Source organism: Rhinatrema bivittatum, chromosome 2 (assembly GCF_901001135.1).
Source record: "Rhinatrema bivittatum chromosome 2, aRhiBiv1.1, whole genome shotgun sequence".
Lineage (NCBI taxonomy): Eukaryota > Metazoa > Chordata > Amphibia > Gymnophiona > Rhinatrematidae > Rhinatrema > Rhinatrema bivittatum.
The window spans coordinates 164,692,048-164,715,085 of NC_042616.1; the positions used below are offsets into that span (position 1 = coordinate 164,692,048).

Here is a 23,038-nt window from a genome sequence, read left to right on the forward strand (position 1 = left end):
ATCCACCTCTCCCAGGCGCCTGATTTAATATTTAAATGGGCTGCTGCAGTAAAAAAGGAGGCACTAGGGAAAATTATGCGTCCCTACCACCTCCTCGGCATCAGGCGCCCCGGAGAGGAGGCTATCAGCGGGTTAGGAAAACAGATGCTCAATTTTACGTGCGTCTATTTTCCTAACCTGACCACAGGTGACATTTTTTTCCCGTTTTCCTTTTTTTTTGGTTTCTCCAACTTAATATCGCCACAATATTAAATTGGAGGAAGAACAGAAAAGCAGTATTCTCTGTTTTTCTGTTTACTTTTGGGGCTCCTCAAGAATTAAAGCCTATTCCAGGGCAGGCATTCATTTTTTAGAGTAAAAATATGCACGTCAGGCTCACTTTTTTTTTTTTTTTTTGCATCAAGAGGTAATAGCTAATAGCCTCATCAACATGAATTTACGTTTGATGAGCACTATTAGCTACGCTCTGATTTGGACACGTGTTTTGGACGCGCTAATCCTCTTATTGCATGAGTGGTTTTGGACATACATATAAAGCCGTGTGCTCAGCCGAGCTTGTGAAAGCTTAACTAAGCCAGCAGAGGAGGGGTAGCAGTAATGAAGGGATAGATGATGAGCCTATTGGGAGAAGAGCTGGCTACAGACGGATGAGGGGAAACCTCACATGGAGAGACACTGGAAGATTAGCAGATCAGATCAGTATCAGGAGGAAGTGGGGGAGCAAAGGTTTAGATGTTAGCGTGAAGCAGCTAGTGAGGGTATTAAGCCCCTTGCCCTATATATATATATATATATATATATATATATATATATATATATATATATATATATATATATATATATATATATATATAGATCAAACTATGTGTATGCAAAGGATATAAAGAAGGAGAAAAATAGAAGAAGAGGGGATGAGGAAGAAGAATGTGATGAGTGTTGTGGGAGTGAACCCTTTATGCTGTGGCGTAGTTGACGCAGCCTCGAAGGCGAACCTAAGAAGCCTATGCCAACAGCTGGCAAACACGGCCTGTGGCAGGTCAGACTAGAGCTTCATCTATACCAGCCTTCTCTCATACAGATTGAGCCCTTGGGTTCTGGCAGGACGTAGGCAGATCCCTATGGAGGGTGAAATGAGCAAGAATCCAAAGGCACACCAGGGTCAGGATAGGCAAGAAGCTGGAAGCAGCAGAACAGGCCAAGGGTCAGGACAGGCAGTGAGCAATCGTAGTCTGGGGAAAGGCAAGAGATCAGATCCAGGCAGCAGGCAATTGTGGTCAGGTCCAAGTAAGAGGTTAGTTAGTAACAGGAATTCAGTCTAAGGATGGACGAAGACACACACAGGACACTGGTCAAGAAAGCTGAACAAGACATGTTGGGCAAGGCAAGGCTGGATGAGGCAGGCTGAGCACAGGAACAATCAGGAAAACAGGAATGTAAACATAGAAACATAGAAACATAGAAACATATAGAAACATAGAAATGACGGCAGAAGAAGACCAAACGGCCCATCCAGTCTGCCCAGCAAGCTTCACACATTTTTTCTCTCATACTTATCTGTTTCTTTTAGCTCTTGGTTCTATTTCCCTTCCTCCCCCACCATTAATGTAGAGAGCAGTGATGGAGCTGCATCCAAGTGAAATATCTAGCTTGATTAGTTAGGGGGTAGTAGGGGTAGTAACCGCCGCAATAAGCAAGCTACACCCATGCTTATTTGTTTTAACCAAGACTATGTTATACAGCCCTTATTGGTTGTTTTTCTTCTCCCCTGCCGTTGAAGCAGAGAGCTATGCTGGATATGCATCTAAAGTGAAGTATCAGGCACATTTGGTTTGGGTTAGTAACCGCCGTAACAAGCCAGCTACTCCCCGCTTTGTGAGTGTGAATCCTTTTTTCTTCTCCCCTGCCGTTGAAGCTATGCTGGGTATGCGTGAAGTATCAGTTTTTCTTCTCCCCTGCCATTGGAGCAGAGAGCTATGCTGGATGTGCATCGAAAGTGAAGTATCAGGCACATTTGGTTTGGGGTAGTAACCGCCGTAACAAGCCAGCTACTCCCGGCTTTGTGAGTGCAAATCCTTTTTTCCACATTTCCTCTTGCTGTTGAAGCTTAGAGTGATGTTGGAGTCACAGTTACCATGTGTATGTTTATTGAATAAGGGTATTGTGTCCAGGCAGTAGCCATCATTCTGGCGAGTCACCCACTCTTCATTGGCGGCCTCTTGACTTTATGGATCCACAGTGTTTATCCCACGCCCCTTTGAAGTCCTTCACAGTTCTGGTCTTCACCACTTCCTCCGGAAGGGCATTCCAGGCATCCACCACCCTCTCCGTGAAGAAATACTTCCTGACATTGGTTCTGAATCTTCCTCCCTGGAGCTTCAAATCGTGACCCCTGGTTCTGCTGATTTTTTTCTTATGGTAAAGGTTTGTCGTTGCCTTTGGATCATTAAAACCTTTCAAGTATCTGAAAGTCTGTATCATATCTCCTCTGCTCCTCCTTTCCTCCAGGGTGTACATATTTAGATTCTTCAATCTCTCCTCGTACATCATCCGATGAAGATCCTCCACCTTCCTGGTCGCCCTTCTCTGTACCGCTTCCATCTTGTCTTTGTCTTTTTGTAGATACGGTCTCCAGAACTGAACACAGTACTCCAGGTGAGGCCTCACCAAGGACCTGTACAAGGGAATAATCACTTCCCTTTTCTTACTCGATATTCCTGAACTGCTTCTAGGCAGCTGACCTGTTGCTGAGGCAGAGATAGGGAGTGCAGGCTGCACTTAAGTGGCAAAATCCTGCTGATGCCATCATTTTCCCACCACTGGCCCTTTAGGTATTGCAGGGTGGCGCGCGTGCATGCCTATGGGACCCGCAGGGAGGAGCAGGATGATGGCAGCATGCTGGTGGCACTGTGCCAGAGACTGGGGCTTGCAGGGACACAGTGGCATTCCTGCTATGTCAGGAGGATGTCGCCAGTGCTGGGGTCAGTTCAAGAGAGAGCGGCCAGTCGCGGGCCTACCCCGTAGCCGGCCAAAAGTAACAAAGAGATTAAGACAAAGTGAGAGAAAAGGGGAAATGAGAGAAATGGGGAAATGGGCCTGCTGAGTGGCAGAGAGTGTGTGCTGGGAAAAGAAGAGAGACTGTTGATGATGGTCTGGGAGTGAGACAGGGTGGGGGGTGTGGACAGGAGTGGAGTAACTGGTGGGCATGAGCTAGGGTTGGGGAGATAAGAAAGCAAGACAGACCGATGGGACTTTCATTGTTTCCCTGGTTATTCTTTGGGCACCTCCCAATCATCTTGAAAAGTTGATTCATTTGCTCCAAAAGAAACTGAGAACAACTTCAGTGAGGTGCAGTATGCATTCTTTAAGTGCTGAGCCATCTGTTGTTTGAGTACAGAACTAAATTACTGGTATTTCCGCGGGTCTTAAAAATGTAAAGCAGACCTCTGAAATTACTGTTCCGTCTAGCAGCAGCACTCTGTGAATGTTATCCAAGTACAGTATGTCAGGGACTATTGCAGCATTCTGGAATTTTCATATTCTCTTAATGTTGCTCCCGAGGAAAAGATGAGAAAAGAGGGAGAGAGATCTATGGGGAAAATCAAATGGGAAGAAATAACATTAATCAAAACAAAAATGAACAATTTGGGCACAATTTACTTTAGAAACTGAAAAGTCATTGAGATCATTAGGAACTTGGTGACAGCTGGTAAAGGTCTGACCTATCAATAGCCAAATCAGTGCATGAACTCTTTTGATGCACTGTTTTACTACTCAGATGTCCACACATTGAGAAACTCTGTTTTCAAAGACTTATGCATTCACATTTCAAGTAATCTCACTAAGTTATTTATTGCTCAGACTTGAAAATATGATGGTTTTGTAGTACTTAAGAGCATGGGGGCAGCCCGGTCTCCTTTACAGCTGTGCATGATGTAAAGAGCTCTTAAGGCGATAGAGGTCTCTAAGGTTAGGAGTTGGAGGACTGTGGAAGGTAGAGGGTCATACAACATGAAAGAGGTGGCAAAGTGACGTCACTTTGGTTTCGCTCAGGAAGGCCGGCAGCAGCATTTTCAAAGTGAGCAATCCAGGGCAGGAGCAAGTGGGCATCACTCATTTCCTTTCCAATGCTGACATTACCCCTTCTATGGGCTACAGTGCTGGTAAGGAGAGGCCAGGTAGGTCCTCAGCCCCAGTGAGTTTTGGAATGGGACAGGAGAGAGGAGGGCGGTAAGAGAGGCTGCCTGGCTAAGCCTCAGTTAATGCCAAAAATCACAAAAGGTATCGCCAAGTTAACTTTATAGTGTGCTCTTCACCATTTGCCAGACAAATCATACGAAATAAATTTTTAGTGAGAATCGGGACTGCATCAGCAAGCCGTAGACGGCGTGCTCAGTAACCTCAAAAAGTCGTCCGGTCTTTTCAATCATTTGCAGCCCATATAAATGATTATACCAGAATAATACACCATCCGGTGTTCTTCAGACAGCAATGTTCTTAGGGATATTTGTATCAATATCTATGTATGCCCTTTCGATGAATCTTATGGTAATTAAGAAATGACTCTCATGATTTCAATATAGATGACTCGACAGCGGCCGTGTTTTGCAGCCACCCGGCTGCTTCATCAGGAGTCAAAGATTTTAAGCTTCAGTTAAGCCAAGCCAGGTAAGCCTAGGCCCCATGAGATTTTGAAAATGGGAAGAGAGTCAGAGGGGTCCAAGGAGGCCCGGCTAGATCCATCCCAGGCTACATTTGTCTTGGGGTGGGAGAGAGGTCAGAAGGGGCAGGAAGAGGCCTTCTTTTCCCCTGAAAATAAAAATACCCAGCAATTTTTTTTGATGACATTTTCAGTTAATTCCATTTGGCCTCATTTGTCTCATTTTTACACATTTATGTAAAATGAATGTGCATCCCTAGACAGCATCAGAATTTTAAATAATCAGAGAGCACTTACTGGCAACCAAAGAAGTTTCATTAACCAAGGGGTAACATGGTCCCTAGGACCAAGACCACCAAGGTGTTTTGCCACTGTGTTTTCATCTGAGACAAGCCCCCATACAAAGCATTACAATAATCCAATCTTGATATAATCAAGGCTTGGATCACTGTAGCTAGGCTTTTGGAGGATAACAATGCCTTCAACTGGCTAAATTATACATAGAAATCTAAAGGAAGTCCAAAACCATGGAAGATATCTGGACTTAAAAGAATAGAGTACTGTCAAATCATACACCAAGATTTCATACTGATTTTCAAATTGGAAAGAAGTGACCTTGTGTCTATACTCTGTAAGCTGCTGCTTACCATCCTACTGAATATTGACCTCCTAAGTTTTCAGCTGAAAGCCCCCTAAATTTAAGCCACTAAAACTTTGGTCCCTAAATTTAGACCTGCAAGTCAGTTTCCTAGATTTAGGCATCTAAGGGGGTTATTTAATTGATATCTTTATTGATTTTCCATTATTAAAACAGAAACAAGAATACAGAGTTTAGTTTGGTAAGAACCTACCAAACTAATTATTCCACAAAATAATCTTTAGGCAATTAGCATGTTTTCTTATAGCATAACCAAATATAACAGGTACTTATGTCAACAAAACAGAGGTATTGAAATAGTTGGGAGCTTCAATATTGGTAATTAACTTACTAATTTAGTAATTCACAGACTGTGCTATTCTATTTCTCACATTACTCACTAGAGAGGGGGGACGAGGTGGTTAATTTCTTCTGTTCAACAAAATACTTTAACTGATCTGGTAAAAAGAATATGAAAACATCTTGATCTTTCTTAATTATGCACTTACATGGGAATCTTAGAATAAAGGAATAACCCAAAGTTATCACATCCTGGCAATATATCAAAAACTGTTTTCTCCTCTGCTGTGTAGCAAAAGGCAAGTCAGAAAATTGTTTTACTGCATTTCCATGAAAAGAGATAGGGTATTTGGAAAAATATCTTTTCATGACCTTATTAAGGTCCGAGAAATTTATAAAGGAAACTAACAATATTCCCCGATCTATTATCAAGTAGTTAGAGGTTTCTAAGAAATTAGTTAAATCCCCTTGGAAAGGCAGTTCTGAAACATTCAAATTTGCATTTTTCTTTGGCAAGAAATAACAATAACTAATACTTGGCAATTCTTATTCAGAAAAAGACAACACTTCCTGAAGAAATTTTTGCAATGACTCCATCGGTATCTCACCGACTACCCTTGGAAAATTGAGCAGCCGGAGATTTAACCGTTTGGAGTTATTTTAAAAAATTTCTATATGCCTAGAAAGTGCTTCTCTGTCCTTAGCCACTGCAGCCTGAAATTCCAAATTTTTAACACCTGTTTCTTCCAGGACTTTAATTCTATCTTCAGACTTTTTAACCATATTATGGGGTAGATTTTCAAAGGGGTATGTGCGTACGATACTCGCGTACCCCCCGAAAACCTACCCCAAACACCCCCTGTGCACGCCGAGCCTATTTTGCGTAGGCTCGGTGGCGCGCGCAAGCCCTGGGACACGCGTAAGTCCCGGGGCTTGCATGGAGGGGCGTGTCGGGGCGTGCCGTGAGTGATGCTGCGATTCGGGGGCAGGCCGCAAGTGACGCAATGTTTCGGGGGCGGGCCCGGGGGCGTGGCGCTGGCCCGGGGGCGTGATTGAGGCCTCCGGACCAGCCCCCGGGTCAGGTGATGGCGCGCCAGAAGCCCGCTGGCGCGTGCAGATTTACGTCTGCTTTCCGCAGGCTTAAATCTGCCAACAAAGGTGGGGGGGTTAGATAGGGCCGGGGGGGTGGGTTAGGTAGGGGAAGGGAGGGGAAGGTGAGGGGAGGCTGAAGGAAAGTTCCCTCCGAGGCTGCTGCGATTTCGGAGCGGCCTCGGAGGGAACAGGCAGCGCGCGCTGGGCTCGGCGCGCGCAGGTTGCACAAATGTGCACCCCCTTGCGCATGCCGACCCCGGATTTTATAAGATACGCGATCTTATAAAATCCAGCGTACTTTTGTTCGTGCCTGGTGCACGAACAAAAGTATGCCCGCACGTACATTTATAAAATCTACCCCTATGTATCTTCTCTAAATCCTGCTGACTTTTCCCTGCAATAAAGTCCATCTTGTTCTCTAAACCTTTAATGTTAGAAGGCATCACTACCATCAAGTCCCAAACTCGATCCAGTGTAACCACTGCAGGGCGGACTAAAGTCTCTAAAACCTCATCCTCAGCTGCCTGCTTTTCTTCTCCAATAACAGCCACGAGAGATGTCTTCCTTTCTTCATTCTGGCTTGATCTTAGGCACATTGCAGCTGAGGGCTCTCCACTCGTATATTCCAAGGAGACCTCGGCTCCTGCCAAGGGTGATTCTATCATTATGTTCCCAGATATTGACTCATTCACCCTCTGCAAAGATGGTAAACCCAGATTGGGACTTAGCGATGCCTCCTCTATAGAACCAGATCTTCCTCCCACTTGTAGTGGTTCAGCAGGTTCCTTGGCTGCTGGTGTATTTAGCACAGACGCTGACATATATCTAACAATCTCCTGTTGGATAGGAGATGGAAGGGGCGTAGTGGGGTTCACCCTAACTTTGCCCTTTCTTTTAGGCGGCATAATTGTCAATAAGAAAAAAATTCAGTCCAGCAGAATTGTCATTATAGTCAGTATTCTGTAAAATAAGATTAAGTTCCTACCTCTGTGACTGCTGAAACCGGTACACAGAGCTTCTCCCTCTACTCCATCCTACTCCGGACTAAGCCGGACCAAGCCGCGCCAGCGGCAGTGGCGCGCCGCTTCCGCGCCGGTCTTGTAGCACTATGGGCTCCTCCCACTTGCGTCGGGGCCTCCGAGTCAGGCTTGATGTTCCGGCTGTGGACCACAGCCGGAACATCAAGCCTGACTCACGTCCGGTCACGCAGCGTCTAGCGCCACTACTGCGCCGGTCTTGTAACATGTTGGGCTCCTCCCACTTGCGTCAGGGCCTCCAAGGCAGGCTTGATGTTCCGGCCCTGGTCCAGAGAAATCGCGTCCGGTCCCGCAGCCGGGGGGGTTATTTACTAAAGGTTTATCGCACATGAAAAGGGTCTTTTCACGTGCAATAGGATTTAAATTAGCTGGAGGGGAGGAGTTGGGGTGGGGAGGGGGAAGAGTCAGGGTGGGGAGGGGGAGGAGTCGCCGTGGCACCACTGCCGGCGATAATATGAGGAACATTATCACCGGCAGTAGCGTGGCGAATAACTACACCTTTTACAGTATCGCTATTTGCTGCGAAAGGCTGCAGCTGGCCACTTTGCGGCCGGCATAATCACACCGCCGCTGTGCAAACGGCTGTGGCCTTTCACAGGCCCGCCCTCTTTTTTGTGAGAGTCATCATTCCGCGAGGAATGATAAATCCTGCCTTCAAAAGAACAATGTTTAATCTAAATTTAACAAGATAGGATCTGTCAGTAATCATCCTTGGATCATCTCTTGCAAGGGTTGTTCCTATTTTGTTCTTATACAGGGAAAGAAAAGCAACTCTTTCAAGTTTATATAGGAGAAGAAGAAATAAGAATCAACAAACAAGTTGTGATAGCGTTCTCCTGAACCCAGGTCCAACCCTCCAACCTGGCCCGAAGGCCAGGTCCGACACCTGGGCCTAAGCCTAGGCCGGAGCCTGGACCCAGGCCCGATGCCATGACCTGGCCCAGAGCCAAGGTCTCGACTCCAAGGTCTCAGCCTGGACCCAGGCCTGATGCCACGACCCAGCCTGGAGGCCAGGTTCCAACTCTGGGCTTCGGCCCAGACCCAGGCCTGATGCTGCGACTCACCTGATGGCCAGGCCCTAAAGCTGAGGCCTCAGTCCGGACCCAGACCTGATGCTGGGGCCTGGCCTGGAAGTTGGATCCTGAAGCAGTCCAGGCCTCGCAGCTGCTCCCTCGTTGTCCTCTTCTTTGCTTCTGATGCCATCCACTGGGGTGGCATTGGAGTTAATTAATTCAGGCGCATTTACTTCAGCGGACGGCACCATTTTGATGTATAGCAATGTGTATGGCATTGCTGTACATCAAAATGGCACCATCCACTGGGGTGAATGTGCCAAAGTTAATTAATTCCGGTGCAATCCCAGCGGTCAGCATCAGAAGAGAAGAAGAGGATGATAAGGGAGAAGCTGCAAGGCCTGGGTGCTGGGACTGGGCCTAGGCTAGGTCGAGGCCCCTGCTTCAGGACCCTGCCTCCAGACCAGGCCTGGGCATCTGGCCTGAATCCAGGCTGAGGCCACAACATTGGGACCTGGCCTCTGATATTCAGCAACTTTGGCCTTTAAGCCTTATGTAGGCCCAGACGAAGCCTTTGGCCTACATAAGGCCGAGGCTTCGTCTGGGCCTAGGCCTCACCAGAATGGGTAAATGGGGGCTGGAGGAGATCCTGGACCTGGTATTTTTTCCAGGCAGGTGGGCAGAAGACCTCATTTTCATATTTTGGCCTTTTTTTTTTTGTTTGATTTTTTTTTTTTCTCACAAATTAAATCAAACAATCCACAAACCGAAATTCATGGAAAAGAAAACCTCCTGAAAATGAACTGGAAACAAAAAACATTTTTTGCCCCTGCACATTCCTAATAAGAACGTATGTGTCAGAGAGTATGTGTGTGTGGGATGAGAAAGTTTGGGTGCAACAACCACCCCTCCTCTTCCCTTGCTAATCCACCACAATCTTAGAACATCTGTAGATCCAAAGTTCCCAGGTAAGTAGAATGGAGGATTATTTAATAATTATTAGTTTTAATTATTGGATATAATTTGATGTATCTACTGTTTTGCAAGTCTATATTGCTGATTGGGAAATTTTTAAAGAATATTATACGTGGTTTTAATTATTTGATGTTTTCTTTGTGAGCTGTCTAAAATAGTCTTTTTATTAGTATGGTTTTACTATTAAGATTTTTATTTCTTGATCTCATTGTTTAAAGCATTCTGAGGAATTGTGGTGATTAAGCGTTCCCATTGCACTGCAACAGTCTGGCTTGTTGCAGTTTCCAATTCAGCTTTTGTCTGCATCTTTCTTCTTAAACTTTATGGTTTCTTTTTTCTGTATTTGGTGAGGGTATGTTTGTGTTCTGTATGTATAATCAAGAATATATGTGTGTATATGAGAGAAAGAAGAAGGGTTGTTTGTGTTTCTGTCTGAGAAAGAGAGAAAGCGGAAGGATTATGTGTTTGTGTGTTTGAGAGAGAAAGTAGAAGGGTTTTGTGTGTGTGTATGTGAGTGTGTGTATTTGAGAGAGAAAGTGGCAGATTGTGTGTGTCTGTGTCCGGGAGACAGTGGAAGGTTATGTGTGTCTTTGTGTCTGGAAGAGAAAGAGGAGAAGGGTTTGGCATGTGTGTGTGTGTGTCTTCGTGTCTGGGAGAGAGTGAAAGGGTTTTGTGTGTGTGTCTTTGTGTTTTGGAAGGAGAGAGTTGCTCTTTTCTCTCAGGGGAATTATTTTTCCTTACCTACACTGCCCCTGCCCGCTCTTGAAATGAATGGCAGCTCTCAGCTACTGTAAATTTTGGTTTTGTGGCTCTTGTTGTGTGAAAGGTTGGCAACCCCTGCACTGTTTTATGTAGTTATATTTTTATATTTAATCTTCTAATGCACTGGTGTTTTGTGGTTTTTTTTGCTTTCCACAGATTATGGAGACAAATATGTCTAATATGATTCCACTGTGTGCGGGCTCTTCAGAAAAACATGACACCGTGTGTATTTTTGGAACAGGAGATTTTGGAAGATCCCTAGGATGTAAGATGTTACAATGTGGCTATTCTGTAGTGTTTGGGAGCCGAAATCCTGGGGCTTCCAGCCTGCTTCCTAAAGGAGCAGAAGTCCTGGGTCACAAAGAGGCAGCAAAGAGAGCTTCCATTGTCATCCTAGCAATCCACAGAGACCACTATGAGTTTCTCACCGAGCTGACTGATGTCCTTGATGGAAAAGTCTTGGTAGATGTGAGCAACAACCTGAAAATCAACCAGTATCCAGAATCCAATGCACAATATCTTGCTCAGTTGATACCAAGAGCGAAAGTAGTCAAAGCATTTAATACGGTGTCAGCCTGGGCTCTGCAATCAGGAACACTGGATGCAAGCAGACAGGTAAAATAAAAGTGATTGCCTTTAATATGGTTCAATGAGCAAGCATGAGAATAAATTATTTACATTTCATTCCTGCAAAACAATACAAATATAGTAGTTGCAATCTGGCACATAATAGACTCCTATTCAGAAAAGAAACTTACTGCACAAAACCTTATAATCTTTTGTGAAACAGAGATACTGACAATTGCCTGGAAAAAGCAAGGATCACAGTATGTACAGTACATTAAACATAAAAAAGTAATTAGATTAAAGTACATTTAGTCTTTACTGAGTTATAAAGAATGCATCAATCAAATACATTGTATTTTATTTCTACAGCTGTCATGTTTTCATTAACAAATCAATATCAGTTCTATATATGATATAATATAAGAATGAGGGAGCAAAATAAACTGTGGTCTATTGAGTTCTATCCTTATTTTCTGTACTCAGATTCTAAAAAGTCCTCTGTTTTCAGAAAGACTCTTTAATACTGTTATCCAAAACAGCCCTGTTTTGGATAACAGTTTTGGATAAAGGTATTAAGGAGTCTTTTCAGTATACACTGTTCTGAAAGCAAAAGACTTTTTAGAAAAATTGACATAAAACTAACAAAAAAATATTTTTGAAATTAAAAGATTTTTTGAAGGTGGATGATTAGAAGACCGGTTGGTCACTTCTTTAAGTCACAGGCTTGCTGACACCTTCAAGGCTATAATATAATCTAACTTTTGGTTTCCACTTTGTTGTTTTGGATTATAATTCGTGGTTAACCACTGACTCTCTTTGACAAAGATTTTAATTACCCCAATATTGACTGGGTAAATGTAACATCAGGACTTGCTAGAGACATAAAATTCCTGGATGTAATAAATGACTGTTTCATGAAGCAATTGGTTCAGGAACCAACAAGAGAGGGATCTATTTTAGATTTAATTCTTAGTGGAACACAGGATTTGGTGAGAGAGGTAACCATGGTGGGGTCACATGGCAATAGTGATCATAACATGATCAAATTTAAATTAATAACTAGAAGGTGGACAAAAGTAAACCTACAGCTCTAACATTAAACTTTCAAAAGGGAAACTTTGATAAAATGAGGAAAATAGAAAAAATCTGAAAGGTGCAGCTGCAAAGGTTAAAAGTGTTCAACAGGCATGGACATTGTTTAAAAATACAATCCTAGAGGTGCAGACCATATGTATTCCTTACATTAAGAACGGTGGAAGGAAGGCAAAATGATTACCGTCATGGTTAAAGGTGAGGTGAAAGAAGCTATTTTAGCCCAAAAAATATCCTTCAAAAATTGGAAGAAGGATCCATCTGAAGAAAATAGAATAAAACATAAGCATTGTCAGGTTAAGTGTAAAACATTGATAAGACAGGGGAAGAGAGAATTTGAAATGAAGTTGGCCATAGAGGCAAAAACTCATAATAAAAACTTTTTAAAATATATCCAAAGCAATAAACCTGTGAGGGAGTCAGTTGGACCATTAGATGACCGAGGGGTTAAAGTGGCTCTTAGGGAAGATAAGGCCATTGCAGAAAGACTAAATGAATTCTTTGCTTCCGTGTTTACTAATGAGGATGTTGGGGAGATACCAGTTCCGGAGATGTTTTTCAAGGGTGATGAGTCAGATGAACTGAACCAAATCACTGTAAACCTAGAAGATGGAGTAGCCCAGAGTGACAAACTAAAGAGTAGCAAATCACCTGGACCAGATGGTATGCATCCTAGGGTACTAAAGGAACTCAAAAATGAAATTTCTGATCTATTAGTTAAAATTTGTAACCTATCATTAAAATCATCCATTGTGCCTGAAGACTGGAGGTTGGCCAATGTAACCCCAATATTTAAAAAGGGCTCCAGGGTCAATCCGGGTAACTATAGACCAGTGAGCCTGACTTCAATGCTGGGAAAAATAGTAGAAACTATTCTAAAGATCAAAATCGTAGCGCATATAGAAAGACATGGTTTAATGGAACACAGTCAACATGGATTTACCCAAGGGAAGTCTCGCCTAGCAAATCTGCTTCATTTTTTTGAAAGGGTTAATAAACATGTGGATAAAAGTGAATTGGTAGATGTAGTGTATTTGGATTTTCAGAAGGCATTTGACAAGGTACCTCATGAGAGACTTCTAAGAAAACTAAAAAGTCATGGGATAGGAGGCGATGTCCTTTCATGGATTACAAACTGGTTAAAAGACAGGAAACAGAGAGTAGGATTAAATAGTCAATTTTCTCAGTGGAAAAGTGTAAACAGTGGAGTACCTCAGGAATCTGTACTTGGACCGGTGCTTTTCAATATATATATATATACTAGTGGTACCCGGCCATGCGTTGCAGTGGCAGAGTCAGGTTCTTTACCCTCCCTCCCCCATGCTCATTTACCTCAGTCACTCATCCTCCTCCCCCTTGGTCACTCACCCCCCTTCCCTCCCCTTCCCTCCCCTGTCCCCACTCCAATTCTCTCCCCTCACACTCACCTCTCCCCTCATTCTCCCTCCCCTGACACTCACCTCCCCCCTTATTCTCTCTCCCCTCACTGTCACCTCCCCCCGCCTACTGCCTACCCTTCAGATCAGAAAACCTTTGTCTTTCTATTTCTGTGGGAACCCCCCACCCCCAAAAAAAACCCCAATCCCAATCCTTTAAATCAAATAATAACCCCCCACCCTCCTGCCCCCTCCCAAGACCTGGGAAATTAAAATTGTTGGTGCTACATGTGGTCTATCCCTGGGCATCTGTGTGCGTTATGTAGCCAAATAGGGGCGTGCCTAACCAAATTTGCACTTCCAAATTTGTTTTGTGGTCTGCGGAGGGATATTTTGGTGCATTCCTGAGATCGTGAAAGTTTAGTGTATGTATTTGTGTGTGAACCTTCCCCTTCCCCCAAAAAACAACCCTATGAGAAAAGTTCTCTTAAACTAACCACCCCACACTCTCCTGCCCCCCCTCCCCCAGCCCTGCAAAAAACAGTAGCCCACCCCCTGCCCCCCCCCCCCCCAGAGTTGCTGAATGAATGAAACCTGCCCCCCCAGGTGACCCCTACCCAAGATGTTCGCAATAAATTCATTACCACCCCCCACCCTCCAGACCCCCCAAGACCTGATAAAAATGTCAGTCGGTGGAGCAGGCGTTCAGGAGTGGTCCAGGAGCGATGTATTGGCATTGGTCCATCAGCTGCGAGCACTGAAATGGGTTCCGACGGCCCTTTGCCCTTACTATGTCAGTGGGGTGGAGCAATGTCAGTGGTAGGTCCTCTGACATAGTAAGGGCAAAGATCCACCGGCTGCCAGTCCTGAAAATGGCACCGAGTGGCCCTCGCCCTTACTATGTCACATGGGCTACTGCTGCCATTGGTGTCCCCGAGTGGCATAGTAAGGGAAAGGGCCGTCGGCGCCATGTTGATTGCTGGCAGCCGATGGCCGTAGTGCAGGAGATGTGTCCTGGACCGGTCCTGGCCCCCCGCTGGAGCCTCCCAGACTTCTGTCAGGTTTTGTGTGTGTTGTGAGGGCCTGAGAAGTAAATAAATTTGGCATGTGTGTGGGGGGTGTGAGGAGGGTGGTGTGTGTATTTTATCTGTAAAGGAAATAGTTATCTTCTGGCAAAAAAAGTGCGTGAATGTGTTAAAATGGAAGTGAAACGTGGACCTGGACTGGCGAAATGATTAGTGTAGTGTGTGTTAGTGTAAGGTGTAACAGATGGCGCTTACGTCCAGCAGATGTCGCTGTTTTCGCAAAAAAAAATTAAACCTATTTTACCTGTCACAGGTGTGACATATCTTAATGTAAGTACAGAAGAACCTTCCTGTATGCAAAATGAAGGTTGTGTCCAAATTTGAAAGCAATCGGTTTAGTGGTTTCTGAGATTAGCGATTTTGTCCAAACTATTTAACATTTTTATTTATATATATATATGATCTGGAAAGGAATACAACAAGTGAGGTTATCAGATTTGCAGATGATACAAAATTATTCAGAGTAGTTAAATCAAAGCGGATTGTGATACATTACAGGAGGACCTTGCAAGACTGGAAGATTGGGCATTCAAATGGCAGATGAAATTTAATATGGACAAGTGCAAGGTGTTGCATGTAGGGAAAAATAACCCTTGCTATGGTTACATGATGTTAGGTTCTGAATTAGGAGCTACTACCCAGGAAAAAGATCTAGACATCATAGTGGATAATACTTTAAAATCTTCGGCTCAGTGTGCTGCAGCAGTCAAAAAAACAAACAGAATGTTACGAATTATTAGGAAGGGAATGGAAAATGTCATAATGCCTCTGTATTGCTCCATGGTGAGACTGCACCTTGAATACTGTGTACAATTCTGGTCGCCACATCTCAAAAAAGATATAGTTGCGATGGAGAAGGTACAGAGAAGGGCAACCATAATGATAAAGGGGATGGAACAACTCCCCTATGAGGAAAAGCTGAAAAGGTTAGGGCTGTTCAGCTTGTAGAAGAGACAGCTGAGGGGGGATATGATAGAGGTCTTTAAAATCATGAGAGGTCTTGAATGAGAAGATGAGAATCATTTATTTAAACTTTTGGATAATAGGAGGACTAGGGGGCATTCCATGAAGTTAGCAAGTAGCACATTTAAGACTAATCGTAGAAAATTCTTTTTCACTCAACGCACAATTAAACTCTGGAATTTGTTGCCAGAGGATGTGGTTAGTGCAGTTAGTGTAGCTGGATTCAAAAAAGGTTTGGATAAGTTCTTGGAGGAGAAGTCCATTAACTGCTATTAATCAAGTTTACTCAGGAAATAGCCACTGCTATTAATTGCATCAATAGCATGGGATCTTCTTAGTGTTTGGGTAATTGCCAGGTTCTGGGTTTGGGTAATTGCCCAAACCCAAACCCAGGATGCTGGGCTTGATGGACCCTTAGTCTGACCCAGCGTTGCAATTTCTTATGTTCTTATGTTCTTAGGTGCTTGGTTAAAGAGGCTAGAAATCTGCTTAAGCCATCCAGCCAATCTACATGCACAACTCCTTATTCTACATGTGAAGATCTCGACTAATTTTTTTGAAACTATACCTGTTGATTCCTGACATTTACCAGAATGACAGGGAGGTCAATATTCAAAAGGGTTTGGCAGACCAAATGTGGGTCTAAAAGGGAAGTTTTAAATATTCCGCCCCACCAATAGACACATTTTAGCCGGGTAAGTCATTATCCAGTTAAAACTTAGCTGGATAAAAAAAAATAGGTTGAGCAGGGGCATTGTGGGAGCATGGCCAAAGTTTACATGGCTAGTGCTACCATTGAGTGGATAAATTTGCCTGGCTAACTGTGGTCAGAAATAATCTAGGTCTAAAATTAGTTGGGTAAGATTTTTTTTTTTTAATTTGCAGACCAGCAGCAACCTTATCTACCTTCCCACCACCACTCCCCAAAATAATAAGCAAAGTGTAGCAAGACTGGAGTGGTCTCTCCCATAGCTCCAAAAAGTAAATAAAGTATAGCAGTCCAATGTACTCACACACACACACACTCCTAGTAAACGAAAAACTGTCCACCTCTACTCGAAACCCCGAACCTCCAAAGTTGGCCTGGAAGCCCAGCAGAAGGGGGTCAGACTTGCATCTTACCCCACCAGGTTTCACTCTAAGTGCCAGGACAGCTGTCAGATGTCCTGACACTAATTAGGTATTAATTCACTCCACTCTACATCTGAGGACACACATACTTGCCCTTTGAAAATTGGTGCAAAGTCCGTGGGTAAAAGTAGCCACAGATTTTACACCAGTGCTGGCAATTATAAAATTATCCCCATCTTATAAATGAGCAATGTAAGATCCATGTGTAAGGATCTTCTATAATATTCTCTTCATGCTATGTGCTGAACATGTTATCTCATAAACCAAAAAGAACAACAAGTAAAATAAGAAAAAACGTTTATACTTCATCTTGTTTTACAGAGATAACTTAATTCATATTGAATATTTTTCTTTTGTACCTCAGGTCTTCGTATGTGGAGATGATCAAAAGTCTAAACAAATGGTGATGGATATTGTTCGTACTCTCGGTCTTACGCCACTTGATCAAGGATCTCTTCTGGTAGCAAAAGAGGTGGAAAACTACCCATTGCAACTGTTTCCAATGTGGAGGCTTCCCATATACATAGCCACTTGTTTAACTGTATTCGTTTTCCTCTATTGTCTGCTAACTGATGTTATCTACACCTATGTTTTAGAAGGAAGAGATATTTCATTCCGTACAGCTATTTCCATTCCAAACAAAGTCTTCCCAATAGTGTCCCTCACAATGCTTGGCTTGGTGTACCTTCCCGGTATAATTGCTTCAATTCTTCAGTTGTACAGAGGAACAAAGTACAGTCGTTTCCCTAACTGGTTGGACCAATGGATGCTATGTAGAAAACAACTCGGACTGGTAGCCCTAGCGTTTGCCTTTCTACATGTTCTCTATACTCTTGTTATACCAATTCGCTATTATGTAAAATGGCGTTCAAATTATTATGTCATAAATCAGGTAATTTCCCAATACTATTATATTATATTTCATAAGCTTTAGTTGTTTGATGAATTTTCTATAATTCATGGTAAATTTTCTTGCACTTCCCATGCTGTTAGCATCTATTATGTAACTTGGATTGATGTTCCCAAAGATATCTCTTTTCATGCGAGGCAGATAATACATAAGTATTTACAACATCATAAACATTACATTTACAGCCAGTATAACTGTTCATACTGAACAGGTTCTTTATGTTCTGTGCTAGAAGTGAAGACCTTCCAATGAGTTTACTTCCAGTTTAGGGCAGCAGAGCCCAGAGCATAAGGGATATCTTAGTTTGATAGCATAAGGGTTTCTATCGGTGTCCAGCCCAAGTGATTATTTCATGATCACCATACAAAATGCAAGGTTTGCCATTCCCTTACCATTGCAGCATGATTAAAGGTTGCTCAGGGATGTTATTCATCAGATGTAGTCTACTTACAGGTCACATGGAAGTGTGGGGCATGGCCTTGGTAAGACTGATCTACTGAACTCCTGATGCCAGTCGTGTTGCTCAGGGCTGCATATGGCACCAGTAGCCCCTGTGACATAGTAAGGGCAAAGGCTATCAGCGCCATTTTGAATAGTGGCAGCCGACGGCCCGATTGCTGGAGATCGCTTCAGGACCCCCGCTAGACCACCAGGGACTTTTGGAAAATCTTGGGGGGGTCAGAAGGGTGAGGGGTTATTCGTTAGTGATACATTGTATTCGTGGGGATTCGCCATATGTTTCGTGACCCCCACAAATACAACAAATATGGCATATACTAGAGATGTGAATCGTGTCCTCGATCGTCTTAATGATCGATTTCGGCTGGGAGGGGGAGGGAATCGTATTGTTGCCGTTTGGGGGGGTAAAATATCGTGAAAAATCGTGAAAAATCGAAAAAACGTAAAATCGCAAAACCGGCACATTAAAACCCCCTAAAACCCCCCCCCGACCCTTTAAATTAAATCCCCCACCCTCCCGAACCCCCCCCCAAATGACTTAAATAACCTGCAGGTCCAATGGTGGTCCGGAACGGCAGCGGTCCGGAACGGGCTCCTGCTACTGAATCTTGTTGTCTTCAGCCGGTGCCATTTTCCAAAATGGCGCCGAAAAATGGCGGCGGCCATAGACGAACACGATTGGACGGCAGGAGGTCCTTCCGGACCCCCGCTGGACTTTTGGCAAGTCTTGTGGGGGTCAGGAGGCCCCCCCCCAAGCTGGCCAAAAGTTCCTGGAGGTCCAGCGGGGGTCAGGGAGCGATTTCCCGCCGCAAATCGTTTTCGTACGGAAAATGGCGCCGGCAGGAGATCGACTGCAGGAGGTCGTTCAGCGAGGGTTCAGCGAGGGTTCAGCGAGGGTTCAGCGATAATTTTAATCGTCCTAAAACGATTCACATCCCTAGCATATACGTTGATTGCCAATACGTTGCAAACGAATGCACACCCCTAGAGTTTACAAAGAGACCTTGGTGAATCAGTTTGTTAATTAAAGTTCCATTGTAATCAAGTTGTCCTAATAAAGGAATTTGCTGAATCATTTTTTGTGATGTGTTGCTGAAATGTTGATTGACTCTGTTGTATCCAGTAAGTAATGTTTGTTTAAATTAATCTTTATATTTATTAATTGATTTATAGGCAAGGGGTAACCTAGTCAGAGTGGCAGTTACAACCCTGAACACCTTGTTGGGCAGATTGGATGGACCACTTTGGCCTTTTATCTGCCATCATATACTATTTATTATGTTATTTTATAGAGCATTGTTTGTTTTTATGTTTTGTAGAGATTAGACCCCTATTTATTTTATTATTTATAATTGTCTACCTTGAATTCTTTGAATTTAAGCAAACAAGAAATGTTTTAAAATAAATACATAAGCAGATAACTCACTGCTTGTTGGGATAACTTGCTTACAAAGGACCCTTAGTGAACAGAGAAAGACTTCTTTGTGAACATCGGTAGTTGAACAGAAATAGCAAGCATATTTAACTTTACAAGGATCTCCAAGACTTTCAATGTATGTGAAAAGATACTTGCCATTAATAATAGAGAGGGAATGATAGCCACTTGCAAATTTATCAACTATTGCAGTGCCTACTGCCGAAGGGTACAAAGGCATTGATGGATTAAGCCTCAAAGCAAGATTCCAGTGCTCTCAGAGACAGAGGTGTAGCACTGAAATCAGGAAGACAGAAGAGAAGAAATAGATGACTTCCACGAGATTATTGACTATATAAGGACAGTTTTCAAAGCCATTCACCTAAGTAAATAAGTTTGTCTGAAAGTCCTCCACACTTATGGCCCACAATCCAGCTATAAGTCAGTATGCGTTTCCACAGTACACGTACTTTTAGTCAGTCAAGGCAGTCCCCAGAACGGGAAAAGAGCATGTTAGGCCAAAAGAATGCATGTGGTATTTTAAATGAAAATGCATGTGGTATTTTAAATGAAAATGTTTCCCTCACAAAAAGCAGGAGAGAAGTACCTTTGACCCACAGACCTTTTTATGAAATGTTTCTTTTTATTAGTTTTTCAATTGTAGTCGAGAATAACAGAACTGTTTTAAGATCGTATGTACTGTACATCTGTGTTAAATATCCTGAGCCCAATTTTATTATATAGTGCCTAGAGCTTCAGCCATAATTTTCACTGCTTTGAAAATAAGTAGCTATGTGTGAACACACATATTTATGCCTGCATAGGGGACCAGGTACAAATGTTAAAATGCAAGTTTTCAAAAGGATGCACAGTTAATGGTTTCCCCATCCTAACTTCGTCCCCAGGAACAACATTTTCCAATACACATAAAAGTACATGTGAAATTGCTTTCACGACCCTCTGGGTAATTTTCTAGAATATACATGCTTATATGATTTATAAAATTCAATCCATCATGTTAAATTGAGATATATATCGCTTTGGGGAAAAGTGTTTTTGTTATTAATATAATATATACATATTGAAATAAATAAATAAATAAAGGGGAATTACTCATGCAGTTTATCTTTAAACATTAGGAAAAGATCTGCAAATAAAAAGTACCTGTGAACTTTGCCTCTATGTGGAATGTGTGAAAATTGTCTCCAAAAAGCTAGAAATCAAAGATATGCTGACCTGTTTGGAACATCAGTTTTCATGGCATAGAATCAGACAGTTTTACATTATGGGTGCTCTGCCATGAAAACAATACTATCCAAAAGTAATATTTTGCACATCCATTTATGAAAGAATGTAGATAAAAAGGATGGGATATCAATTTGACAAAGCTAGATTTCACCATTAAATAATTTGCATGCATTTAGTAGACACTACCCAGATAATGCTGTAATAAAACTATTGTCCTCTGCTGCTAGTTCTTAATGTAAGTGCATGTACGGCAGTACAAATATAACACTTCAGTGCTAAATCTTGAATTTTCTAAAGGGAAGTTTGGCAAGTTTCTCTGATATGATTGATTGGAGTTATCAGTTTAGTCAAAGCCTGTTTCTGTCCAATTCACCACTCTATTGATGACCCTCTTTGTATCATTCCTTGCCATATATAAACAAGGTTTGAAGATTCCTAAGTGAGAGATCTTAAAGATGGGCGATATCCTAATTTCCCATTGAAGTGAACGGGACTTGTAGACTCTTTTAGAGGGAGCCAGTGTGGAAACTTGTAACATTTTGATCCTAAAATAAGGAATGACTCTCCCAAAAATGGGAGAGCTGAAAAGGTTGCCTTACCCTTCTAGGATCTAGCCCTCACATATCCCAGTTGTGACTTGAAGATTGCAGTTATGTGTTCTCGATTGCCTCAAAAAGCAAACGCAAGTGAGTTCAGGTTAAGGCCCGAGCGTAGGGCATTCAAATAAAGACAGTCATGAATCAAACTTCCATTTTAAGGGTTCACCAGTCTAACTTGCAAAAGCTATAATTCTATTAATGATTTAATAAGAATTGGCGGTCGTGCACGATATCTGATAATGTCCCCAAGATGTTGTCAAGGGTACTAACTTTTTAGTACTTCCAGTTTTAGTAGGGTCAAAAGTAGAAGTAGCTTAGGGATAGAAATTGAATCTACTGTATGGCAGAATACAACAATACCATGGCACCATTATTCTGGGTCACTGTAAAAAGAACATTTTACTGAATGTTAATAAAAACTATTTTACATTTTTAGATAAAGAAAAATGAAACGTCTGTATTTGAGACTAAGGCTGCATGGCGTACTGACTCTTACATAGCTCTGGGTATGCTTGGATTTTTGTTTTATGTCATCTTGGGGATAACTTCTTTACCATCAGTTAGCAACGTGGTCAACTGGAGAGAGTTCAGATTTGTACAGGTATGTCTACCAACAGTTATATTTTCTAAATGGGAAAGATAATTATACTAGATTTACACATATCATTCCTTCTTATTTTGCCATAGAGCTCCTCTGTGATCTAGCTCACTTCCACACATCACAATCATGAAACTCAGACCTACATTTTCACCCACACACATACACACACACACACTCACACAAAAGTTAATTCAGCTGTTGCAGTTGCATCCTGGTACTACTCTTTGCATAACATTTTGCTTGTTCAATATTTCCTATGGAATTCTTTCTCTTCCAGAATGTACTGGAAATTAAATACTTGGGCTAGAGCAGTGTTTCCCAACTAATGTGCCTTCACAGCTGATCAAGTGTGCCACAGAAAAGCCATCAATGCCTGGGCTCTGCTCTCAGCATCTTGCTGAGGTACCAGCAATGACTCTTAAACATGCAGCAGCTCCTTTCTGATAAAATGTGTAAACACTTATTCTTCACCTTCCTTGTTACAGAATGAGTCTTGGAGTGTGATAATTAATGGACAGCATGCAGGGCTTGGATAGCTGGGGCTCACTTTGTGCAGCACATACGTTGCACACAATACCTCCGCATTCCTCCATCTTTGAGACCTTCCAGGCTCTGCCTTATTCCCAGGCTGAGTGAGACAGGGAGACCATACACTGAGCACTGGATGCAACTCACTCTGAGTGTTAGGTGCATCAGCAATGCAGGAACTCTGGCAGCCACAAGTATACAGAGGGAGGTGGTCCGTTGTGGCAGGCTCATGTTTGTCTTCATCCCCTCTCTTTATTTAAAAAATTGGAAAAGAGAGTGGTGGGATTTTAAGTGCTTTCCTTGCTCTTACTTTGGCTGCTGCGCGGAGGTTGGTGTGCACAGAACATTTTTGTTATTGTAGGTGTGCCTTGAGCGTGAAAAGGTTGGGAAACACTGGGATAATGATGTGCTCTTTCAAAGTTGTGCATGCAAACAGTCTAAATTCAATAACCCATTGCTGTCTTCTTTTCATGAAGACACCAAGGAGTTAAGATTATTCTCTACTTGGAAAAAGCATCAAACACAGACCTCTGTTTTGGTACTTCACAAAGTAAAGCAGAGTTGATTACCTGTAACACGTGTTATCCAAGGA

The 23,038-nt window shown here is 42.7% G+C and overlaps 1 protein-coding gene across 1 annotated transcript in view; it reads left to right on the forward strand.

The window, feature by feature from the left end:
* The window catches only part of STEAP4 (STEAP4 metalloreductase), a 51,748-nt gene that overhangs the window by 15,654 nt on the left and 13,056 nt on the right, over nucleotides 1-23,038 (forward strand). Inside the window, exons 2-4 of the mRNA XM_029588825.1 lie at nucleotides 10,630-11,088; nucleotides 17,052-17,579; nucleotides 21,754-21,918. Of these exons, the coding sequence (XP_029444685.1) occupies nucleotides 10,633-11,088; nucleotides 17,052-17,579; nucleotides 21,754-21,918 (1,149 nt within the window). The 5' untranslated portion in view covers nucleotides 10,630-10,632. The remainder of the gene's footprint in view (nucleotides 1-10,629; nucleotides 11,089-17,051; nucleotides 17,580-21,753; nucleotides 21,919-23,038) is intronic.